This window comes from Erythrolamprus reginae, chromosome 1 (genome assembly GCF_031021105.1).
Source record: "Erythrolamprus reginae isolate rEryReg1 chromosome 1, rEryReg1.hap1, whole genome shotgun sequence".
NCBI lineage: Eukaryota > Metazoa > Chordata > Lepidosauria > Squamata > Dipsadidae > Erythrolamprus > Erythrolamprus reginae.
Window position 1 is genome coordinate 156,358,494 of NC_091950.1, and position 26,679 is coordinate 156,385,172.

The 26,679-nt window shown below is 41.2% G+C and overlaps 1 protein-coding gene across 1 annotated transcript in view; it reads left to right on the forward strand.

Annotated features, from left to right (window-relative positions):
* The window catches only part of GLI2 (GLI family zinc finger 2), a 338,725-nt gene that overhangs the window by 40,655 nt on the left and 271,391 nt on the right, over window positions 1–26,679 (forward strand). The window contains exon 2 of the mRNA XM_070730027.1: window positions 23,692–23,860. Coding sequence (XP_070586128.1) covers window positions 23,713–23,860 — 148 coding nt within the window. The 5' untranslated portion in view covers window positions 23,692–23,712. The remainder of the gene's footprint in view (window positions 1–23,691; window positions 23,861–26,679) is intronic.

A 26,679-nucleotide genomic window follows, 5' to 3' on the forward strand; every position in this document is an offset into this window, starting at 1 on the left:
CCTATGAAAATAGACTAACAATACTGGGTCTAGAAAGCTTAGAACTACGACGCCTAAAACATGATCTAACTATTTCCCACAAGATCATATGCTGCAACGTCCTGCCTGTCAATGACTACTTCAGGTTCAACTGCAACAACACAAGAGCATGCAACAGATTCAAACTTAATGTTAACCGCTCCAAACTTGACTGTAAAAAACATGACTTTAACAATCGAGTTGTCAAAGGATATGTGTAAAAGCTTCATCACATAATTAAAACTCTGCATTTGGCTTAGTGGACTATTTATATACATCCAAATTAGTTTCCTTTTCAAACATAAATGCAACCAGCAGTGAATGTGTGGTGCATCTGGATCCTTGCACTAGCCAGAGGTTTGGACTAGCTGATTCTCATGATCTCCTCTAGCTCTTCCATTTGATTGTTCTAAGATCTCTACGGCATGCTAGAGTCTTTTGCCATTTGTATCTAGTCACTGGCTATAAAATACAGGGTGAAAAGTCTCGCAAGTCAAAGCTTCCTAGATATTTTGCAGTCTGGAGTAAACGGAGAGCTAAATGTGAAAAAAAAAGTGCCTAGTTTGCAATATTATTATAATGACATAGGATCAAATGCCAAATGGCTTCTAGCCAACTTTGCTTTAAGTTGGAAAAAAACGCCCTCCAGGTCTGTTATTCTGGATTTTTGTTTGAGTCTGGGTGCTAGGGGTGTAATGGAAACACTGACAGCATGCCTCACCTCAGAGCATAAAGCAAGTGAAACGAACAGATCCAATTACACTGTGGGCTGACGGGGGTCCTGAGGAGATATATCTTTTGTGGGGGAGAGTTCTTTGGCCTAGAATTCTTTCATAGGACTAAATTAATAAATGAGGAGCAAAAGTAAAAGAAAAGAAAAGAAAAGGAGGGCGAACCAAAGGAGAGGAGGAAAAAAATTCTCTCCCTCTCTCCCTCCCTCCCTCCCTTTGTGTTGCTTTTTTGAAAATTTATATAGAAAACAAGCTTTTTTGAAAGGAAAATATAGTGGCCTGATGAATGCACATCCCTATTTCTCCCATTGACTGGTAAATCCGACAATATCTTCCTCCTTTTGTCTTTCTTTATGGTTTAAATGAGGGTTGTCCAACCATGTCAACTTGGAATTATGGACTTCAACTCCCAGAATTCCCCCAAGCAGCCATGTTGAAGTCCACAAGGTTAAAAAGTTCCTCAGATTGGACACTTCTGTTTTAAACTTACCTCCTAGTGAGAATTACGTGTGGATTTCCATTCTGTCTATGCTATTTCTGTTATTTTGGAATACTTCCCCCCCCCCTAAGCAACCAGCAAGCAAGTCATGCTCATAATGGTTTTCATCAGCCTCTTCATCCATTCCAACTTTCTCAGGTGCTTCAGAAGTACAGAACTCTGAGTGGGATGCACTGAATGTGTGAAGGTGATTTGGGGAGGGGGAAAGGCCTCATCTCAGAGTTTATCTAAATTCCAAGAGCAAGGATATAGTTTGGCTTTCTTTGGGTCAAGTAGAAATCTTGGGACTACAACTCCCAGAATTCCCCAGCCAGCATGACCAGCTGAGAATTCTAGGAGTAAAAGTCCAAATCTCTAGAGATTGTCAAAGTGGGAAAACTTTGTGTTAGAATTTCAAAAGGAGTGAAATTGCTGCTGATAGCATTGTTAACAGTAACATGCCAGCATCTTTGATTTATCATTTCTGATGCCAGGGAGACCTTAGACAACATTTTCTTGTATCTTTTCATGGCATCTTGACCTTGGTTCTGAGGAATGTACAGCCACCTTGACTGTATCTGCTCTGGCAGTTCTTCTCATTAAAATTATGTTGTAGGAGAGGGAGAATCTTTGATGATAAAAGCATGACCTTGGAAGCATAAATATAACTTTCTTTGTTCAAATGCAAGATGCCTGTATCTCATGACCTTTCCACCTATTTTTGAAGTGAAGAGGAAGAGGAACTAAAAACGGAGGGAATATGTGCTTCCTTGTGCTCATTCACCACCATTGATTGTTCATATTTTAGTGTGAACTTGTACATTTAGGCTTGCATAGTGTTCTACATAGAGGTTTAGAAGTTGCATTGCTGTAAGTTAAATCATTTATATACCTTTCCTGTCTGCGGTTATAAGAAAAGTTGCAGAGAAAGGGAGCAGCCAAAACCACTGAGATTTGCTTCTGTAAAATGACAACAACAACATACACTGCAGAGCTCACTGCAACAACATTGCCAAAAAGGCTTTAAGAGTTGTTAACCTAATCCTTTGCAGCTTCTCTGGTAATATTGAATTGCTAACCAGAGCTTACAAAACATTTGTCAGACCAATGCTAGAATACAGCTCACCTGTATCGAACCCGCATAGCATATCTGACATAAACACAATTGAGAGAGTCCAGTAATATTTCACAAGAAGAGTCCTTCACTCCTCCTCTCACAACAAAATACCTTACTACGCCAGATTTGAAATTCTTCAATTGGACAACTTACAACTCCATTGTCTCCGCTCCGATTTAACTATAGTTCATAAAATCATATACCAAAATGTCCTTCCTGTTAGTGACTATTTCACCTTCAACCACAACAACACACAAGTGCGAGCACATAATAGATTTAAACTAAATATCAACCACTCCAAACTAGACTACAAAAAATACGACTTAAGCAATAGAGTAATCAACATCTGGAATGCACTACCCAACTCAGTGGTTTCTACTACTAACCCCAAAACTTTAACCTTAATTTATCTACAATTGAACTCTCCCCCTTTCTAAGAGGTCTGTAAGGGGCGTGCATAAGTGCACCATTGTGTCTACCATCCCTGTCCTACTGTTCTATTGTCTTCTATCATTACATTTATCATTACTTTTCTAATGTTTTATTTATACAAATTACTGTCCTATAATAGTTTGACAAAATATATAAAATAAATAAAATAAACAACAACAATCATCCTACTATATTCTGTCTTGGTCAGTCATCCCTTGGAGTACTGTGTTCGGTTCTGTACACCTCAATTTAAAAAGATATCGATATCTTTTGGTTTCCTCCTCTTGACAGGAGATTTTCAGATGAAAATCTTGATACTTATCTCTTGAGAATAGTCAGTGAATTCCGCAGTGTGCAGGAGGTTGGGTTTGACCTTTTAGGACCCTTCCAACTCAGTGATTCTATTCTATGAAAGATTTGCTGAATGTCTTTAGTGCTAGACATCCATACATCTGAAAAATGCAAGAAATCAATTAGATACTCTCACAGATATCTAAAGTTGTTCTCCAGGTGATGGTTCTCTTTGATATCGTCTCCATGCACAAATGCTGTGTCATGTCAAAGGGAATAAAGACATATTTCCTCAGTAGTCTTTTTTGCTCACAAGTCCCATACGTGTAGTATAGTCCCATACGTGTAGTATAGCTAGACAGAGTGTGGTTTTACGCTTTTATGTACTAATCTACCATGGATACCAATTGAAACAAGAATTCGAGAGTTGAATAATTAAGATTGGAAACATTCCTTGAGTTAAGAGTGGTTTGTACATTTATTTATGTAGTACAGTGTTCCCTCGATTTTCGCGGGGGATGCGTTCCAAAACCGCCCGCGAAAGTCGAATTTACGCAAAGTAGAGATGCGGAAGTAAATACACTATTTTTGGCTATGAACAGTATCACAAGCCTTCCCTTAACACTTTAAACCCCTAAACTGCAATTTCTCATTCCCTTAGCAACCATTTAGATTACTATTCACCATGTTTATTTATTAAAGTTTATTTAAAAAAATATTTATTAAAGGCAGATGAAAGTTTGGCGATGACGTATGATGTCATCGGGCAGGAAAAACTGTGGTATAGGGGAAAAAAACCGCAAAGTATTTTTTAATTAATATTTTTGAAAAACCGTGGTATAGGGACCACTGTATAGTTTCAATTTAACATTTACAAATTTGTTAATATGATACTTGGAGGAGCACTATAAAGGTTAAAGGTTAAAGATGTAAATGCGAAGTACTGTATATACTAAAAATTGGGAACTTCTCCGTACTGAAGGAGCGGGTCCAGCAGTCACATGGGTTGCTCACGTCCAATCCGATGGAACTGAGCCTAGTATTAAAAAAGCTTGCCGGATCCGCCCCTTCCCCAGAATTCGCTCAGTTCGCATATCCTGCGGTTGTATTGTGATAGCTCGTTCAACATTCTAACACCTTCCCTTCGATCTTTCCTTTAAAAAATAGTAAGATTTATTGTCTTTATTTATTACTTGCACCATTGCGCCAGCCGTTTAAAGGAAAAAAGTAAAAAAGCGGCTCGGCTTTGTCCCTTAGGAGAAGTTGCGGTTTCGTTTTCCCCCGGCGGTTTTGCCGGTTACGATTCCTGCGGCCGCTAGTGGATTCTTCTAATCCCTTGGCCCGGAGGTCCTGGTGCAAGTATTTATCGATTACATTATTGATTATTTATCGTATAAATATATTAAGGGCTTAAAAAATACCTCCTGCGGAGTGAGACGCCTTCCAGTCTCCTGGACTTAGTCGATCGCTTTTCCCTTAAGAAATTCTACGGAGCGATCTTTTCGGCGCGAAGGCCTTCGCGCCCTTTTTTAAATCTAGGCCTCTCGTGTTGGCCTCCTGCCAGCCGCGTAGGCCTCAGTCCACCGCGTGGATCCCGGAGCGGGCCTTGGGGGTCCCAGGCTAAATTCTCCACCGGCTAAGCCTCCAACCAGAGTGCCTTGGTTTACTTAATTATAAAGTTTAGGGAGGCTGGCCCCGCTGGATTTGGGGGCACGAACTCTGGGTTTGCCCAGATTGTCCTCACTCTTCAGCAGCTTCGAGGCCTCGAAGCAGGATCCATTCCTCTTGGGAAGTCCTTGAAATTCTTCTCCTTATTATTTAATTATTGGCTCAGCCTTGTCTTCTGTTAATTGTCAGACTATGGCTTCTTTTCCCAAGAGAGGCACAACTAAAGGTCCCAGAGAGGCCAGGCCTACTGGCGATGAGATTACTAGCATCCCCCAGGCCTCTTCCTCCTCTTCTCCAGGGGCCCGCCCCCCGACCAAGGTCACCAGGGCCGAGAAGAGAAGGGACCTAGCCCTACAAAAAATTCATGACAAATCAGCAAAACGTTTGAAAGTGCAGGCCCAAGTAATCAGTAGTCAAGACCCCCCAGAGGCCTCTAGCCTGCCTCCTTCTGGGGTCCCTGTGTTATCTCTGGATGAGCCAAACCTAGACAGACCCCAACCTAACCTATGGGGCATAGGTCCAGAGGAACCAGATATTATTGAAGATTCCCCCCAGCCAGGATCCTCCCAGGCCTTTAGGGATTCTTCTGCCACTTCTGCTGATATTTCCAATTTACCTCCTGAGTTCCAGTCTATTTTTGCTGTGTTGTCCAAAGCCATTGATGCCAAACTCTCCACCATCAATGCGCTTCCTCTACCTCTTCCTCCTTCTCGTCCCTCCCGCCCCTTGGGTTCTTCCCCAGCGGTCAGAGCTCCTATTCAGGATGATTCAGATTCCTCCCAGGATGAATACGAGGAGATGGAGGATGATGAGGACCCTTTCCAGGGATTATCTGATGATGAGGAATCCCAAATAAAGGTTCCCCCTCCAATTACTATTTTCCCCTCTCAATTATTCAAATCTCTTCTCCTCAAAGCTAGAATTTCTACGGGATTAGCGGCCCAGGAGAAACAAGCCTCCACTTCCACTGATCCCCCGGAGGAGAATTTACCTTACTTCACAGAGGAACAGGAGGATAACGAGGTAATTCCTATGCCTAAATTGTTTAAAGATGCCTTACTCAAACAGTGGGAATTTCCAGCCTCTGGCCTTAATCCCTCCACCAAGGACAGAAAGTTGTACAAACTTTCCTCTTCCTATGAGGAACTTCTATCCTTTCCTAAACCGGATGAACCTGTCAAGATTCTTCACTCGGCAGCGGCTGTGCCAGGAGAGGCGGAGGAAGTCCTCCGTCCAGAGGACAAGCGCATTGAGCAAATGCTCAAAAGGGGATTCACCTCTGATTCCTGGGCCATTAAAAGTTCTGCAGCGGCTTCCTTTTTTTCCAGAGCCATGCTGCTGTGGCTTCGCCAACTGCAACAGCATATTCCTCCCGATGACTTGAGAGGTCAACAAGACTTCAACAAAGTCTTTGCAGCTGCCCAGTACGTGGCTGATGCCACATTGCAATCTACTAGATTTTCTGCTAAGTCTATTGCAGCTTCTACAACGGCAAGAAGACTCCTTTGGATTCGCCCTTGGCAAGCGGGAGTTCGCCAAAAGTGGCAGTTATCCCAGGGCCCCTTGAAGCGCGACCTGCTCTTCGGTGATCTTCTGGATCCACTCCTCACGGAAACCACGGACAAGAAGAAAGTTTTGGGTCCAACCACTAAAAAGGCTACCAAAACGCAGCCCTTTCGTCGCCCAGGGCGCCAGCAAGACCAAGCGGCGTCCTATCAGAGGTCTCCAGGTCAGTATTCCCCCCGCTTTCGTTCCCAAGGTAGGAACTCCAGGGGTAGAGGCTTTCGCTTCCAAAGGGGAGCTTCATCTAACAGGGCTTCAAAGAAACCTAGATGGTAACCTTTCCTCTATTCCCATAGGGGGTCGCCTAGCTCATTTCGCCTCAAATTGGCGTTTCACCTCCAAAGACCCTTGGGTCATTGACACTGTTCAAACAGGTCTTCTTTTAGAATTTGTTTCTCCTCCCCCAAGACGTTTTATTTCCTGCCCTTCTCCCAGGTCATCCTCTGATTGTAACCGTATGGAGGAGGCCATTTCTCATCTATTGTCCATCAGAGCCATTCAACCGGTCCCTTCCGATCAGAGGGGCCTAGGTTTTTACTCCATTTTATTTATGGTTCCAAAGTCCTCCGGAGGTTGGAGAGCTATTTTGGATTTAAAGAAACTAAACCTATTCATCAAATATAGGAAGTTTAAGATGCACTCCTTGCCTTCTATTTTGGCCGCCATCCACTCGGGAGATTTCATGACTTCCTTAGACCTCACTGAGGCCTACCTTCACATTCCTATAGCCAAATGCCACAGAAAATTTTTACGTTTTTCCTTTCAAGGCAGGCACTTCCAGTATAGGGCGATGCCTTTTGGCCTCTCCTCGGCCCCTCGGGTCTTTACAAAGCTCTTGGGGTCCCTGGCGGCCTATATCCGGGCGTTTCCCATTCACATTTTATGTTATCTTGATGATATTTTGATTCATGGGAACTCCCTAGAGAAAGTGAAAACAGACCTTTCTGTTACCATGTCAGTCCTTCAGGACCATGGATTTTCCATCAATTTTGATAAAAGTCATCTCCAACCTTCCACATCCATTGCTCACCTGGGATCCATTATTGATTCAGAATCCTCCCAGGTGTTTCTCTCTCCCGAGAGAAAACTCAGTATAGTGGAGTTAATTTCTAACATTTTATCTAATTCTTCAGTATCCATAGTCACTCTATCTTCCCTTTTGGGGAAGATGGTGTCATGCATAGGCATCATTCCCTGGGCTCGCCTTCATGCTAGGGAACTCCAGTGGCTCCTGTTACCTTTTCAGAGATCGGGGCACAGCAACTCAAATCGACGCATTGTCATCCCACTGAGTGTTCGCAGATCCTTCAAGTGGTGGAAGTCTCCGGCCATGGACAAAGGATCCCCGTTCAGGTGCCCGGATCAATTTGTCATCACCACAGATGCCAGTCTATCGGGATGGGGCGCCCACGCCCAGGGGATGATAGCCCAGGGCACGTGGTCCCCGGAGGAAGCTTCCAGGCCAATCAATTGGCTAGAGTTAAGAGCCGTTTCCCTGGCGCTGAAGCATTTCTCTCCTCGCATTCCCATCCGGCACGTTCTCATTCTCACCGACAACATTGCCACAAAAAGCCATATCTGCAGACAGGGGGGCACGAGATCCAAGGCTCTCATGAGGGAGGCCCTCAAGTTGGGCCTTTGGGCGGAAAAACATCTCCAGTCGCTCCTAGCCGATCACATCTCCGGGAGTCTCAACGTCCAGGCGGATTGGCTATCCCGAGCAACGATAGACCCAGGAGAGTGGAACCTCCATCAAGACCTGTTCCATCAAATCACCCTCAGATTCGGCCTACCAGTCCTGGATCTCTTCGCGACCAATGCGAACGCCCAACTCCCTCGCTTCTATGCCAGATTTCCATCCCCGGGAGCGGAAGCAATCAATGCCCTCCGGAGTCCATGGCCTCCAGGCCTACTCTACGCATTTCCTCCAATTCCAATCCTCCCGGACGTGATTCACAAGGTCCTCACCGAGAGGGCCCGAGTAATCTTAATCGCCCCTCATTGGCCCCGCCGGCCCTGGTTCGCGGATCTCCAACAGCTGTCCGTCCAGGACCCTTGGCGACTCCCCGTTTCGGGGGATATGCTGCGGCAGGGGGCCTCTTTCCATCCAGACCCGGAGTGGTTCCACCTCACCGCCTGGCTGTTATCAGGAGAGATTTAGAACTGCGTGGCCATGACCCCGATTCAGTGGAGGTCATCTTAAAGGCCAGAAGGGGCTCGACCAATCGAATCTATGACCACACGTGGTCCAAGTTTCACCAGTGGTGTCTACAGGAAGGTTTCTCCCCTCTGTGCATCCCCATACACAGAATTATTTCCTTCCTTATGCAAGGCTTCCATAAGGGCTTTCCACCAGCACCCTCCGGCGTCATCTGGCAGCCATCTCATCTGTCCTGGGGGCCCCCCGCAGACAGCCTCTCCGATCCTTCCCTGAAGTTCAGGAATTCCTCAAGGGCATAGCCAACCTCAGACCTTCCAAGGTCCACAGGTATCCATCCTGGGATTTGCCACGGGTTCTCCATTCCCTCACGCAGGCTCCATACGAACCCCTAAAATCGGCATCCCTCAGGTACCTATCCTTTAAGGTAGCTTTCCTGGTGGCTATTACCTCTGCCCGACGCATTTCGGAGCTGGCTGCCCTCTCAATCAGGCAGGACCTTTGTCAATTCCATCAGGACAAGGTAGTTTTGCGACTGGACCCCACCTTCTTACCCAAGGTCAGTTCCATGTTCCACAGATCTCAGGATATTGTCCTACCTTCCTTCTGCCTCCAACGAGACCATCCCTTGGCAATTAGATGGCACACCCTGGATCTCATCAGAGCGCTGAGAATATATATCCAACGCACAGGACCCTTTCGAAGGTCAGAAGCACTTTTTGTAGCCTATCATCCCAGAGTCATGGGGGCCAAAGTGTCTTCAACAGTACTGGGTCGTTGGATCAGAGGGACTATATCTAAGGCCTATGAGTCGGCCTCCCTCTCCGTTCCAAGGAACATCACAGCGCATTCCACCAGGAGCGCAGCCACCTCGGCCGCTTGGGCGACTCAAGCCCCGTTGGAGGAGGTCTGCAAAGCAGCCACTTGGGCCTCGCCAAATTCCTTCATCAGGCACTACAAGATTGATTCTTACGCTTCAGCGGACGCTGCCTTCGGCAGAAGGGTACTCCAATCCGTTATCTCACACGATAGCAATCTAATCCCACCCTAGGGACCATCTATTGGGTATGTCCCATGTGACTGCTGGACCCGCTCCTTCAGTACGGAGAATAGGCGTTGATTGCTTACCTGAACGCCTCTTCTCGTACGGTGAGCGGGTACAGCAGTCACTTTCCGCCCTTGTATGTGTCTTCTTTACCTTTCTATACTTTTCTTCCTCTAACAATGAGAGTTGAACACTACAGAGCTTCACAACTGAGCCTAGTCTATGGATTCGCGAATTCTGGGGAAGGGGCGGATCCGGCAAGCTTTTTTAATACTAGGCTCAGTTCCATCGGATTGGACGTGAGCAACCCATGTGACTGCTGTACCCGCTCACCGTACGAGAAGAGGCGTTCAGGTAAGCAATCAACGCCTATTTTCTATCTTTGAAAGAATCTGGACCTATTGTATATGGACCATAGCTAAAAAGATAGCTTTACAGTTAGTCTTTGACTTATGACTAGTCACTTAGCAACTGTTAGAAGTTATGACCTACCCAAAAGTCAGAAGCTACAGATTCAAACTTCCGACAGTTGGGCCCCCGCCACGGTCACATGACTGAACTTTAGGCATTCAGTAACCTGGCAACATTTATGGCAGTTTGTAGCATCCCATGGTCATGTGACCACATTTTATGTTGGTTTTGCCGAAAACTGACGTCCATTGAAAACATGATTTTCCATAGTGTTTGCTTTATGATTGCCACATTCATTTAATAACTGCCACAGACATGTAAAACTGGATTAGTTCTGTGACTGACCCATTTTATTGACATAACATATGGCCGCAATTGGTAGGCTCCATTACCATCATATGTTGAGGACTATATTTATTGGAAAGATGCTGATCTACTTGATTTAAAATCTTAGATGGTGGATATAGGTTTATTTTTTATGAACTTCTTTCATGTTGATGCAGACAAAAATGAACTAAAATCTTTTGGAATAGTCATGGTTTAATTTGGTGTGTAAAACTTGTACTTATGTCATGTGTGTGTATGAATTTTTATCACGTTGTCCGTTCATTTTTCTTTTGCTTCATCTTAGTTGTACTTCTTTTCTGACTTTTTATTTTATGTATGCTAAAGGCAGTAAAATTATTTTTAAAAATAATTTCATTTTCCCCTTTCAAATGAGCTTTTCAAAGCAGCTAAGAATACAATGTAATTTAAAACTAAGAAAAACAGCAAATGTAAAAATAATTACAGAAACATGATAAAAGAAAAAATCAGAGGGCCCCCAGAAAGCAGTAAGAGTGTCTAACAAAATAGTGAAGTCATTATTCCCCATAGATCTTGTACAGCCAACCGCCAATCTTGAAAGTAAGCCAATTCAATTTGGTGACATGCTACTCTGCTTTTTCATAGCACAGAGAGCTTTAAGTTTAACCGTGGTGATTCATGGTCTTGCATTTTTTTCAGTGCTTCTCTGGAGTGGCAGCAAGATAAAGATTGCAAACTTGAGGTTCTGGTTTAGATTAAACATAATTTAGTTTCATATTTAAACCTTATGTAGCATTGAATTGTAAATATGTTTGATGAAAGCAAGCCGGATTCCTAAATTAAGGATTGAAACTGGTTTGCTTCAAATAACCACAGTTAAGAATATTCACATTGCAGTCTGGATTAGGACATAACAAAAAGCTGTGATAAGTTTTCATGACCCACATAAAAGTTAGAGCCTCTTCAAAGAAGGAAAGAGTCCAATGGTAAAATCTTGCTCTCATTCAGTCTTGCAGTGCTATATAAAGGTTTAGTGCTTTGTACAAATTCAGCCAGTATTTTAAACTGGGCATTGATAGTAATGTGTAGAAAAAATACATTTCTTTAAAATTGGCACCTAACAGAAGCTGGTAAGAGAAATAAATTAGGAAAGGCTATTTTGCTGTAATGTGCCATATCAGATATGTGTTGGCTTCACTAGGGCAGTGCAGTGCAGGAAGAGATATGAATTTGGTACCAGTACAAGATGTTAAGAGTTGCGAAAATATATAAAAAGCCACTGTCTTGAGTCAGTAGTAAAACATTTGGCTCAAACTTTGTTTTATGCAAAGGAAGCCAGTGATAAATGATAGATTTTTAAAAAATGAAAATAAAGAGTTTGGCTTCACGGAAAGTGGTAATTTATCACTATTTACCCGTATGCTAGCTTTAAAATAAAAAATGGATTAAATTGTATTTTGAATCAAGAATATGCTCATGCTTTGAAAAAGGGTAAGCTGGCCTAAGATCTTTACTGGTAATCATTTCCATATTTCATATGAAAAGGTAATATAATTATCTCTTCATTTTTTATCCCTTCTTTTCTTTGTGACTGTAACTTGATGAATTACTTCCTAATTTAAATTTAATCTATGTTTATTGTTAAATACCAAATACTGCCAACTGTTTCCCACAGACCAAGACAAAAAACAATTTCCTTTAAAAATAAAGGCTTATTTGGTCCAGTTTATTTTTTTCCATGGTGCCTAACAACTTGCCTCTGAGAAACTCACAAGCAGGAGGTACACACATTAGCCTCATTCCTGTGATGTTCTCCAGTGATCCAAATAACTGTCTCTGTGTTGCTTTGTTGAACCTGTAGGGTAATTTTTTTTTGGAAGCCTTCAATCTCTTTGAGAAATCATCTTGATCTATCCCAACTTTGGCAACTTGAAGATATTTGGCCTTCAATCCACAGAATTCCCCAGCCAGCAAATGCTGGCTGGGGAATTCTGGGAATTGAAGTCCAAATATCTTCAAGTTGCCAAGGTTGGGAAACACTGATCTATACAATCTGACTCCACCCTTTTGCTTTGGTAGAGCTACTTGGTATAGCTCCCTCATTTTAGGGGGGTGACTTTATCTTCCACCCTACCCTTAACTATGGCAGGTGAGATAGATAAGCCATCAAATTAAATTAAATTAATAAATTCCACACTTTTGTGTGACAGAAAGAAAAGGTGAAGTGGAGTGGAATGTAGTGAAGTGCAGAAAGAAGAGAAAGCAAGAGAAAGAGAGAGAAAGGGAAGGAAAGAAAGAGAAAGAAAGAAAGAAAGAAAACTATAGCTCTTGGGTATGTAGTATGGAGATGTGTAGCTAGGAAAATCTGTCCTTCTTCCTTTGGGAAATAGACTTATCCCAGAAGATATAGGCAAAATTGACTTTTTCTAAAAGTGGGAAATGTAAAAGATAAAAATTCTTAAACCTTTTAACTAGTCACATACAAAATTGTCAATGGTGGAAAAAGTAAAACTGGAGAGCTGTGAGAACTGCCAGTAGCATCTCACGAGAATTTCCAGTGCAAAAAACATGCACAAGAAAAGTTAAGACTCTCAGCAGACCATACAATGGTATTTTTCTGTTATTCAGAACACACAATCACTGAGTTTACAGAGAGAAAATGTACATCAGAGACAGTGTGTATCAAAGACCATAAAGCCTAAATAGCTCCACACATTTCAAGATAAAGGTAATCTTACTTGGTTTTTCTAACTCAGGCTTGTTACTTATTCCTTAGAGATGAATGGATCATTGGAACAAAGCTTCTTCCTTGCTCCTCAGATCTTCCATATTCTCATATATTTCAATCTCTAATCAGACTCTCAGGAGTGTGTACTGTATCTTGGAGCCTTTTTCATAGTCCTCGTCTATTACTTCATACCATGGTTTTTTTAAAGGCAAAAATCCCTTTCCTGTGCCGAAGGGAAGAGGCTGGGGAAAACCTCCTTTAGTTACCTACCAAGATAGACATCCTTCTTCAGGAAGATCCTGTTTGAGACAGAGAAGATATTGATACAAATGTCTGCAGTCTATCTCCCAGGTAGCTGACAGATTGAAATCCTGTGAAGGAGGGTTGGCTTCACATCACTCTGATACTGGAAGCAACAGATAACTTTCTTGATTAATAGCCAATTGTTCCATTCATTTCTTTTTCTTGCTTTAGTTGGTGCACCAATTTTATGGTAGCAATTTCCGTAGTTTACATGTGCTGGGCAAAGAATCATCTCCTTTTGTCCATCATGCGTTTCCACTTTTCAAGTTCTGTGTTATAGCCCCATGAATGTGCTGGCTCTGTCCACTTTCATTACTTACCGTTCTATATTTTGTTCTTCTCCCTTGTTTCGCTCACCTCTTGTCTGTTGTAAAATACTGCCATGTAATATTTCTTCATGAGGCTTAATTGTAGTCCTCCGATTGTTGCCCTTGCCCTTTTCAGGAAAAGAGAAAGGGGGAGAGAATACATGAACAATGAACTGATTCCCAATCCTCCTCAAGAGTTTTCTAGGCTGATTCCCAAACCTCCACTAGTGCATGCCTCTAGAAATATAATGAATGCAGCTTCCAGAATGTGGGATCCAACCAATGAAGGAGGCAGACAGGCCCAGAATTAACCACTCTCACTTTATTGTGGAACAACAGTAACTCTTGATAACAGTGATATAACAACAACAAGATGGCCACGCCTGGCAGCTATTTATGTCTGCTGCTGCCAGGCTGAGCCAGCCAATCCAGGCTCTGTATTTTCCCGCCCAAGGATAAGGGGCAGGCCACATTTCTCAACTGTCCTCTGCACACAACAAAGAATTCCTAGTCAACATACCTGATCTATGAGGTATGAGATCAATCTATACGACAGTGATGGCAAACCGTTTTTGGCCTGGGTGCCAAAAGGGTGTGCATGCATTCAGTGAAGGGCTACCAAACTTTTTACTACCACATTGTGGGAATGGCTTATGCAGGACACCCTGCATTTTTGTTCAACTTTCAGTGCAAATTGGGTGCTCCATTTTCGCTATCCCGCTGCATCCCCCCCTGTCCGGGCAGCAACCCATCCCTGCACACACATGGGCCCATACTCATAATGTAATGTTCTTCCCCGTGCATGCGCATAGCCCCCAAGCTGCCCTCTGCACATGAGCACAACCACCTGCTGCCCTGCTATGCATTTGCACAGGCCTCACTAAAGCCTCCGGACTTTGGGTAGGCCCGCTGGGCTTTATTTTGCTCTCCTCAAGGTTCAGAGAAGCACATTTTTAGCTTCATGAAACAACTGGTTAAGGGGGAAAAAAGGAAATTCCAGGGTAGTTACTGGTAAAACTGTCACTATAACTTTGTGCAAATGTATATAGAGTGAGTATGTCTCGTGTATGTTGAGTGTGTTGGACCAGAGCACATTCTGGTAACGGCTTGTGTTTTTTCCCCAGACAAATGCATATACTGCTCACCTTTTCAGATAGTTTTGCCTCCTATAATATTCAATATGCTTCAGACCTCAGACAACTATTTTGACAACTATTTCAAGATCACTAAGCTTAAAGAAGTGTTTAAAATGCCTTTCTTTTCCACAGGTTTTGGTTTATTTAGGTCCCATTGAGGTAGCTTTCTTTCAATATATATCATGCAGCTGTTAAAATTTCAGAGTCATCCAGGGCAAAATCATACAGCAGTTTCCTTATTGAGAGCCTGGGCATTTCTGAACATGCTAACATCACTGTGGAATATTTCAGTTCCCAAACATAACAATCACACTTTCTGCCTGCAGAGAAAGTCATACAGATAAACAGGCTTGGTAATGGAAGCAAAAGTTCTTACTTTGAGTTATGACTGGAGGGAAAGCTCAGGCATTGCATAAGATGTTCATTTGTTATATAATTTCTGAATAGGTAAGATTTCCATTTGGATTTTTCAGTGCCAAATGGTTCTCCCCTGCAATCAATCTGTTGCTGAGCTTATAAATTGCGTCTGGCACAAGACCATGGAAAAACTGTGCACATAAAAATCAGTGGAGTGACTTGTATGTTATAGAGATACCATTGTTCATATGACAAAAAGTAGCTATTGAATAACACGGCATTCCAAACTTTACACTTTTAGGATGTTAGACAAAGATGAATACTAATATGAAAAGCGACATAAGTAGAAACTTCTGCGAGAGCAATCACGGGCTTCCCTAAGTATGCCCATTTTACACCAACATTGGTTGTCGATCAGTTTCCGGTCACAATTCAAAGTGTTGGTTATGACCTATAAAGCCTTTCATGGTATCGGACCAGAATATCTCCAGGACCACCTTCTGCCGCACGAATCCCAGCAACCAGTTAGGTCCCACAGAGTTGGCCTTCTCCGGGTCCCATCGACTAAACAATGTTGTTTGGCGGGACCCAGAGGAAGAGCCTTCTCTGTGGTGGCCCCAACCCTCTGGAACCAACTCCCCCCAGAGATCAGAGTTGCCCCCACCCTCCTTGCCTTTCGTAAGCTCCTTAAAAGCCACTTCTGTCATCAGGCATGGGGGAATTGAGATATTCCCTTCCCCCTAGGCCTATAAAATTTATGCATGGTATATTTGTGTGTATGTTTGGTTTCTTAAATAAGGGTCTTTTAAATTAATTTAAATGTTAGATTTGTTACATATTGTTTCATTATTGTTGTTAGCCGCCCCGAGTCTACGGAGAGGGGCGGCATACAAATCTAACAAACAAACAAACAAGGGTACTTTATGTTTACAAGCACAAGGCAATCAAAATAGGGATTTTTATCACAGGTTTTTATTTGTGGGGTAGGGGGAGGAGAAGAGGATATTCTCATGGTTACTGTAGAAGGAAAAGCTGACCAGTCTTGACTGATCTTGAGAAAAGCTAACCAGGGGAATTTCTTAGATGGAAGATCTTCAGGAATGCCGGGACTTTAGACTAGACTGGAACATTGTTTAACATTCCATGACATTAGAAAAAACTCATGGCAAGTCCAGGTCTATATTGTTTGCCAGGACTCTTACATACTCAAAGCGACCCTGTTGTCAGTGGAAGTTAAGCTTGACTCAGTGGAGGCCAGCTTCACATTAGCAGATGAAAAATGTCATTTTCTCTCTCTTTTCGCTCTCTCTTTTCAAAAAAGTAAAGTAACAATTTAGTGTCCAGTTTTGTAAGGATAAACCAAGTTTGCCAATGAAGCTGGCAAGGTGACTTTTCTATAGGTGTCTTATCTAGCATCAGGAAAGCCTCAAGCATGTAGTAAAGCTAGCATCATTGAGTAGCATTATACAGTATTCCTAGTTCAGGTCTGGAGTATCCAGTCATTCCTTCAGATATCTGAAGGTCTTAGCAAGAAATGATTAAAGTGCCTTAACTGCCAGAGAGTTGTCCACCCCCCCCCCAGGTAGGCACTTAGATTATGATAACTTCTTTGCTTAAATTTATATGCTGTTTTTTCCAATCTATTGAAGAAGAGGAGCAAAGAGACTTTGGACCATAGTGGCTATCATTCATAGCAGTAAAACACATGCATGGCTTACCAGCAGTTCTAACGTTTGTCCCCAGTAAGATTGGAGAATTGCAACAACAATCACAGGGTGCGTTCCAAAAGTTTATTTTTTAAAAGTAATTTATTGAACAGATTTACACAAACACTTAAAATTCTTCAAAGTACTATCCTTGGGCATCTACACATTTTTTCCAGCGACTCTGCCATGACCGGTACGTGCCCTGGAAGGTGTCTTCGGGGACCTCTCGCAAGGTCTTCGTCATGGCTGATTGGATCTCTTCTATGGATGAAAAACATGCCTTGCCACAATGTGCTACGAGTCCGTGAGTTCCTGGCCAAACACTAGGTGCCAACACTTCCCCACCCACCCCCTATAGTCCTGACGTTGCCCCAGCAGACTTCTTTTTGTTCCCAGCCCTGAAAGGAACCCATTTTTCATCCATAGAAGAGATCCAATCAGCTGTGACAAAGACCTTGCGAGAGGTCCCCATAGACACCTTCCAGGGCACGTACCGGTCATGGCAGAGTCGCTGAAAAAAATGTGTAGAGGCCCAAGGACAGTACTTTGAAGAATTTTAACCGTTTGTGCAAATCTGTTGAATAAATTACTTTAAAAAATTGCATTACTTTTGGAATGCACCCTGTAATTAGAGGACTAGATGGAAGGATAATTTGATTCAGTTTAAGGCTGCTTCACACATTGAAAGAGTCTCTGCAATTAACAAAAGCAACAAAAGTACTTGATGCCAAAATCCACACACAGTGAAATCAGTGAAGGGCTCCACTTACACTTTCCTACCGGTACCAGTATTCCGAGGCCGGCGTGGGTGTGCCCAATGCATGTGTATGCGCCCCCCATGTGCAACTTTGCCTCCAACTTTGCGCCCAAAGTGAAATCTCGCACGAGGACATTCGTGCAGCTGAGATTTTGGCAATTCTTCCTTTTTTTTTGCTTCTGTGCATGCGCAAAAGCGAAATCTCACAGTGGGACACGTACACACGTGTTGGGTTCATGCCCACCCACACCGGCCTCTGAAGCCCACTAAAAAGTCCTACCGGATCACCGATCCCAGTCGTTCCAGGTGGGCCCCATTACTGAGTGAAATCCTCAAGCAGCTGGCACTTTTATATACTTGTGTCCCAATATTTGATGCAAGTAAATATTTTAGTTCAGGAATTCTTGATACTCTCCGACTTTGCTTGCAGATGTTTTATTACCCAACCAAGCAGGGTGGATTTGATTTAAATCAAGTCGATTTAAATCATAATTTTTAAAGGGCAGCTCTCATCTCTGTCCTGCAGCGGCTCCTCCTCTGACCTGCTGTTGACTCACCAACAGTCCCAGTATTGCAGAATATACAGTCTCCTGCTACGTAATCCATTCAGCTTCATTTCATGCTGAATAAACTAAAGTACTAATGTATCTTAAATAAAACCTATCATTAGATAGATTTTTACTCCAAAAGTATAAAACCAAAAAAAAATCATTTAAATAAAACGAAACCTGATTTTAAATGTTAAAAATCCAATTTATTTTATTTTTTAAAATCATCTATTTTTATCCACCCTGCAACCAAGTAACTTCCTCAGTGCAATAAAACAGAATTCAATCCTGTGATCTTAGACTGCCGCCCTAAAATATGGGAATAATCCAGTTAAATTCTTGGCACATCAATAAATGCTGTTTGTATCTGTTATTAGTATGATCCTGATATCCCTAAACTGAGAAGCATATCTTATAGCTATAGCTCACCAATAATGAAGAACACTTCCTCTTTTTACTGCATTTTTTGTAATTGTTGTACTTGGGAGTAACTTTAAGTGCTCGAGGTCGGAATATTTCTTTTCCCATAATATGTCAACTCTTGATGAACCAGCTGGTTCAGACTTTATGCTCCACATCCAGGGTCCATCTTCAGAAGTTGGAAAAGCTACTGGGAAAAGATGGTTACAAGGTTTTGCTAAACCAGTTCCTGTCTCATAGATGTGAAGACAGAGACAAAAATGAAAAAGTTTTCGAACTTGCTACAACTAAATGCATTAAGTCAGTCGATAAATAAATAAATAAATAAATAAATAAATAATAAACAAACAAACAAAGAAACAAATAAATAAATTCTGAGGTAGTATTTCAAATCCAACCTGTAAATTAATTGTTTTGGTATAGTACTATTTAGACAAAAACTATGGTTAAGAAGCCCCAAAAGTCAAATAAGTAATGGGGCGGGACATGCAGTGGGGGTAGTAAGTTTATGCACTATTTATTGAATACTTAATAGGTTTTTTATTGTCCTTCCTTCTATAGTACCTTAGTATGATCCTTAATTACTTTTAAAATAGAAAATAATTAAATAGTATGTTTTTATCCATAAATGCTTTAATCATTTTAACCATTATCTAGAACTGAACTTTTATAGCAATTAAAGAAAATCGAGCTACTTGCCTAATCTGTTATCATACTGAACTTTGTGGGTTCAGTACAAAACCTTAAAATGTTACTGTGCGCCTCAACAAATAATGCTGTCTTTGGTTGTAATGTTGTCCTTTTTGTGGTTATTCAAATGATGTGACTTAACAGAAAAATAGTCCAAGCACCTATTTGAACATTTATCTTGGTCGGTAAGATTGTACCACCCACTCACATGACCTTTAAGCCATCACATGGTTATCAAGACACTCTCACCTGGTCACATGGCTGGCAAGCTACTCCTATCTGGTCACATAATCATCAAGCCACACCCACAATATGCCACGTCCACAGTGTGGTAGTAAAATATTTTTCAGACCTTCATGAGTCAAATCAAAGTTAATGTTTCTGTATGCAAGAAATAGCAATGTATGTTGTTTCTAGTGAGCTGTCTGCTATCCATGTGTGTCTTCTTTATGGATTTTCTCCTGGGCTCAGCTGGTACTTGTTAGCTTTCAGCTGATGCTCATCTATTCTTGCCCAAGCTCAACACTCCTGCAATGTTCAGTAAACGGTGCCACCATATGGTAGCACTGAAGCCACTTTTTCTCTCTCTACCTTCTCTTTCTCTTTCTCCCACTCTCTCCCTGCCTCTCTCTCTCTCCTTTTTGTCTATCTCTGTCTCATCTCTCTCTCTCTCTCTCTGACATCTCTCTCTCTCCCTCTCTCTTTCTCTCTCCCCCTCTCTCTTCCCCCTCTTGTCTCTCTCCCTCATCTCTCTCTCCCCCCTCTCCCCTTTCTTTATCTCTCTTTCTCCCCCTCCCTCTCCCCCTCATCTCTTTCTCTCTCTCTCTCTCGTGACATCTTTCTTTTTCTCTCTCTTTCTCATATCTCTCACTCTCCCCCGTCTCTCTCTGTCTGTCCCTGTCTTTCTCTTTCTTGAATTTACAATGGTAAAGGCTTAATTTTTTAAAGACTTAAATCTATATGGTCTTTTTGTGTTTTGGTGTTTTGGTGTGCCAATCTCCAATTTTAGTCTATTTCATTCTAGTTCAAAGTCCTATTATCTTCTGTCACCAAAACTGGACATCATCAAAACACAGTAGCACAACACACCTTTCAAATCCTTCCAAGCTCCAAGTTATCTTCTTGTATGCAAGGTCAATCACCAGCTGTCAGCAAATTCTAACTTTCTATAAGCTGTTGTAATATTTTCTTTTAGCCAGCAGATGCTGTTCCTGGTTTCCCAATATAACAAGCCAGATCTTTTATGAAAATCTCCAAAATACTTTAAATCCACTTGTAAAGTACTTTTTCCAAATCCATTTTTCTTTTTCAATTTTTTTTTTTAAACTTAGCGACAATCTTCTTGGGCTTTAATCTTCATTTATTCACTACATCTCTATGGTATTCCCAATTGCAAGATAGCCGCTAGTTTCTATTCTAGGATATCTTTTACTATCTCTGTTTAAGTTTTCTTTATCTTTAAATTGGCCAGTCACTCACCCGACTCCAACCTCTTACTTCCACTCCGCTCCTGCATGACCAGGCAAACCACAATCTCTTTACTTCAATCTTTCTGCTGTGGCCGTCACAGCTAACGGCGACTAGTCACCTCTTCACAGTTGCAGTCACAATTATTAGTTTTTCCTTCTGAGTAACGTTCAAAGTCTGTCCCATTGGAAGTGTGTTGTAGTAATCCAGTGTAGTGATAACAGCATGAGCCACTATAACTTCGGAGTCTTCGGAGAGGGGCGGCATACAAATCTAATAAATTATTATTATTATTATTATTATTATTATTATTAGTAGTAGTAGTAGTAGTAGTAGTAGTAGTAGTAGTATAACTAGGGCGTTGTGCAGTGATGAGTTCTAAATCCCATTGTTACTGGTTTGCATGCTTGCATGTACACACAGTGTTTCTGTGCATATGCAGAAGTATCTGGGAATGGATAGGCGGAGCCTCCCACCATCACCACTTCTACCAGTTCATAGAACTGTATTGTACTGGTAGCAACCCAGTGCTGGCGTTGTGGTCTCGGTAAAGCCATAGCTGGTACACCTACTGAATCTGGGGGGCAAGTTTCCTCAGTTACAGCCTCAACCACTTTTTCAAGCAGCTACTATGAATCCAAGGAGGTTCACAAGTTATAGACCAGCTCCTTCTCATATGTATGAACCTCATTAAACACAAATGTTTCTTCTTTTGTTTGGACACTGGAGCCAGCAAGATACTTATAAAACAGAGAAAGTGTAATATTCCAAAGTGTGAGCATTAGACTTGTCCTAAGTGCAAATCGATCTTGTTGAAATCCTGTTTCATTTAATATGTGTTTTATGTGCCTGTGTGTGTTTCTCGCATGGGAAAAATGCAGAGTCTATTTTAATAAAAACATACTAAATGATTTTTTCCCAGTGTCTTTTGAAATAAGAGCGAACCATTTGGGATCGGTTTAGGAAATGAGGACATGGAAACATATGGAATCAGATCAGTTTGGCAGGAATAAAATTAAAATTTGACAAGCACTTGGAATAGGATTGCTTCATAAATTATGCTCGTTCTCAATAATATGTGGCCCAATATATGCTACGCACAACCACAGGATGCTTTCCCATTTCAAACACAACACACAGCAGGGATCAGTATCTCTGTCAATTTAGAGTCCTGTTCTATAATCTTCTGAGCCCGTAGCAGATAAGGCTCAGAGGTAAGAGTTACTGAAGCACAATGAAGTATACAGCAATCAACAGCCAAGTGGTGGCTCAACAGATGCTACGGTGCATGGCTGTTTTTTATTAGAATGTTATTGCCTTTCAACTGTATTAAAGCCTCTTTTTTCCAAGGAGGATTGGAGTTGGGCCATAGCTCAGTATTCAAGTCCATGCTTTGCATGTGATAGAAGCCTATCCAAAGGTCAAAAAAAAATATGTTCCAATAGCTAGATAAGCAACATTGAGTTCTATAAAGCATGGCAGAATCCTCAGGGTATGGTCTGTTGCCTCAGTGTCAATGTTTCAGGGGGCACTGGACTTGCTTGTCACAAGGTCACAAAAGCTGGGATCACATGGCCCCACGATGCTGAAACTATCTTAAAATTGAGTCCCTTGCCAAGTCTCTTAATTTTGATCATGTGACCATGGGGATGCTGCGACGTGTATGAAAAATAGTTATGTCACTTTTTCCTCAGTCATGGGCTTTCCCAAAAATGCCCATGTAACACCAACACTCTGCAGTCTGCATTGGTTGCCGATCAATTTCCGGTCACAATTCAAATTGTTGGTCATCACCTATAAAGCCCTTCATGGCACCGGACCAGGGTATCTACGAGACTGCCTTCTGTTGCACGAATCCCAGCGACCAGTTAGGTCCCACACAGTGGGCCTTCTCCGGGTCCCGTCAACAAAACAATGTTGTTTGGCGGGGCCCGGGGGAAGAGCCTTCTCTGTGGCGGCCCCAACCCTTTGGAACCAACTCCCCCCCGGAGATTAGAATTGCCCCCACCCTCCTCGCCTTTCGTAAGCTCCTAAAAACCCACCTCTGCCATCAGGCATGGGGGAACTGAGATATTCTTTCCCCCTAGGCCTTTACAATTTATGCATGGTATGTTTGTTTGTTTGTTTGTTTGTTTGTTTGTATGTATGTTTGGTTTAGAAATAAGGTTTTTTTAGCTGTTTTAATATTGGATTTACATGCTGTTTTTATTACTGTTGTTAGCCACCCCGAGTCTGCGGAGAGGGGCGGCATACAAATCCAATAAATAAATAAACTTCAAATGGTCACCTGTTGGAACTGTTGTATGTCAAGGTAAAGGAGTAAAGGACTGATTTCCTAGGTTAAGTAAATACTCCAGAAGAGTAGTGAACAAGTCTCCTTTCTGGGTTTTTTTTTCAGTAAAAGGATAAAACATTCTTGAAGTTTCTAATTGTTCTACTTATCAAATTTTAATCAGCAGTTTACCCTAAAGTTGTACCTTAAGGGAGTGCATGTAAGCTTATTCTAATAGAATGAAAATAATGAATGAATGTGTGCAGGGCGTATCCAAAGTCAGACTCTGTAGACAATTTATTATACAAATTACATTAAATGTTTAAATTGTTTGCCGTCTTTTTCTAAACACTTCCTTGTTTGAGACATGACTTTCCAAACTTTCCTAAGTACAATAGCATTTAAAAAAAAAAAAACATTGTGATTGGTCTACAGGTTTGATCTTTGGTATATCCTGTATGTATGTGTGTGTGTGTTCATGTGTATGTATGTATGTATGTATGTATGTATGTATGTATGTATGTGCGTGTATGTATACATCAATCTTAAGTCAACCATAGTTTAGAAAAATGTGGTTTCAAATCCTTTCTGGATATAATTACTGCAGCTTAACAAAAAACCTGATGAGCAATTAAATCAATATTTATTGTTATTGCTTTTAATTATCTTTTGGAATAGGATGAAAGCATTTCCATCAAAGCAATTTTTGTGTCTTTAATGGGAGTGGGGGGGGGGGAGAGAGAAAGAAACCCTGAACTTTTTGTGTGTTTTTTTTTTTAAGGACCTGGAAGCTGGAATATGCATGTCTAAGATGGAAACATCCGCATCAATGGCTTCTGGGAAAAAAGAAGAGAAAAATGTCCTTCTGGAAGACAATGGCTTCAATGAAGCAACGAAGAAACCAGTTCCTTTATCAGCTGCAGCCACAGCAGCAGTGGTGACTCAAGGAGGTACTTCGTAATCCTTTGCCTTATTTTAAAAGCAAGCTTTTTAAAGGCTTAATAATTTCCAATGTCAGAAGTGTACAGCTAGTCCTTGACTTATGACAGCAATAGAGACCCAAAATTCCGATGCTAAGCAAGATAGAGTGGGTTTTGTCCCCATTTTACAACCTTTTCTCACCACAGTTGTTAAGTGAATCCCTGCAGTTAGCAACATGGTTGTTAGGTGAATCTGGCTTCCCCATTGACTTTGCTTGTCACATGACCCCAGGGGATATTGCAACCATCATAAAAGTACATGCCCTCTGCCAAGCACCTGAATTCTGATCACATGACCACAGAGATCCTGCAATGGTCGTAAGTAAGAAAATCAGTCATAAGTCACTTTCTTCACCACTGCAGTACCGATGACTAAATGAATGGTCGGAAGTTGAGGACTACCTGTATATCCTTCTGCTAGGATGCTGAGTTTATTGGTTTTAGTTTCAGGAAATGGAAATTGAGCATTTGCAGATCTCAGGTGATCACCGAATGACGCATTTGGCCAGACAACTGTAACTCAAAAAAAAAAATTTAAAAAGTGGGGCTAAAATAAAGGCTACTTGAGCCTAACATGATTTACGCATTCATTTCCTCCAGAGATAGCACTGATGATCAGTTGTGGCTTACTGGATGCCAGAGTGAAGGGGGAAATTTTAGTCCCTCTTTGATTAAAGAAACAAACATGCTGTTTTAAAATACTGTAATGTATAGGCTATGCGGTTTGTTTTGACTCCTGAATTTTTTTTCAGAAACAAGCACCCTCTGAAAATAAGAGCAAATGTAAGACTTTGGGATGACGTTTGGAGCTGGATGTCCAGCCTTGTGGCATATCAAGGGGTCACCATGCTATGTTCAATGTGAAATGCTTTTGCTTGAGATTAGACGTGTAAGAAGGGGGGGGGGAAGGATTAGAGGGCTACATAATGAGCAATGTTAACCAGAAAGTAACTTGAGGGGGAGGGAAAAATCTGAAAAGACCAAAGAAGCTTCTTAAAATAAAACAGCTCATATTACTTAAAAGAAGGCTTTGCACACCTAACTTTCTTCAAGGGAGTGAGAAATGTTGTTGGCATTGGAAACATGCCAGCATATTGGAAACATATGCTGTAAAAAATCAGTTTGAACTCATACAGCAACTTGATGACCTGTTTAGATTGCTTTCCTCTGGAGCTCCAACCATGCAAGGAGGTCATTTATACAATTGGTATTGTATAAAGTACCAATACAATTGATATTGCATGGGCATCCTTCAGTCTCGAAAGACCATGGTATCATGATATATACAATTGATATTGGGGCATTTATACAATTGATATCAGGATGAATGAAAACCCAGGTTTTGATATCTATGGGAGCAATGGAGTTTTATTCTGTGTAGATTTTTGTCTGCAGAAACCATGGTTGGTACTTTTTAACTTTAATTTTAATTGTTTGTTTATTTGTTTGTTTATCATTTTTTTAAAAATTGTCCATCTCCATTACCCCATCTGTGGGTAATGGACAAATAAAATATTTAAAACATTTTTTAAAGAACCATATTAAAAAATTAAAAAGATTCAAGCTTAACAAAATATAATTTCAGTTATTTTCTTAATGAGCCCAATTAGCATCTAATGAAGATATAAAATGAGTACTGACACAAGTCTTCCTTAACTTAGCATCCACTGTTGAAGTGCTGCTCAGAATTCCAAGCCGACATAATTGCTATGATCTTTTGTAACTTTGCGAGATACATTTTAACACAAATGAAATTCACCAGTCTTGGGAAGGATATTCTTCCTAAACTTCGTCTATTCTTTTGAAATGTGCAGAACGATGTGGCCCTTTGAACTTCACATCTATGGAAAGCTGACTGAGAAAGTGGTGATATTTGTTGTCTTTGGATGGAAGCAACAAGAAATAATCATATGATTTTTGCTTGTGTTGGTTTGATACCAACCCACTCCTTGTTTGTGTTATGTGGGATAGAATAACCTTTCACAGCAGGAACTGAAGGAACACATTAGCTGGGACTTGACCAATGGAATGTGACAAGTGGCATCTTCAGCTGTCTAAAGTTTTTTCAGCTGTTTGTGGCCAAAGGAATATATATGCAGAATATATAATATTCTGTCAAAAATATTTCTCAGTGCTGGACCAGGTCTGCTTTGGTAAACAAAAATTTCTTTATTTTTTTTCTCACTTTATATTTACATCTAAACAAAACAATCTAGAAAAATAATTGTTTTCATTCATCTTCGTTTTGATAGATAATATTACTTTGGGGAGTGTGAAAGTTTCCCTACTATTTTACGCAGCAGGGCTGGGTATACTTTCAAAATGTGTAACCTTAGTTTTTCCTTTTTCAAAGGAAACTTACTAGTTTTTGCTCTACAATTCAGTTATTTTTTTTTTAAAAAAAGATTGGGGGCAAGAAGGAAGAAATATAAATTATACTGCTCTGAGATATGTCGTCTCTTAGATGACACTGAGTGGAAGAAAAAATATTCAAAAACTCTGTGGAATTTTGAAGGACAATATTTCTTTAAAAGTATTTATGGACTGTCATGTTTGGATTCTGGGCGCAAAAAGGATCCTTTTCAACATCTGGAAAATGTTATTTTGTTGACATGAAGATTGGGGGAGGGAGGGAAAAGACTTACATATATGAGTTTTACAGTGTTTTTAAATAGTGCCTCAGGAGAGGAAAACATATTTATTTGTTTGTTCAGACAGCTGAGAGAAGAGCTGAACTCTTAGGCTTGGTTTCCTTTTAACTTGTTTTTAAATCTGTTCATTAATTCCAG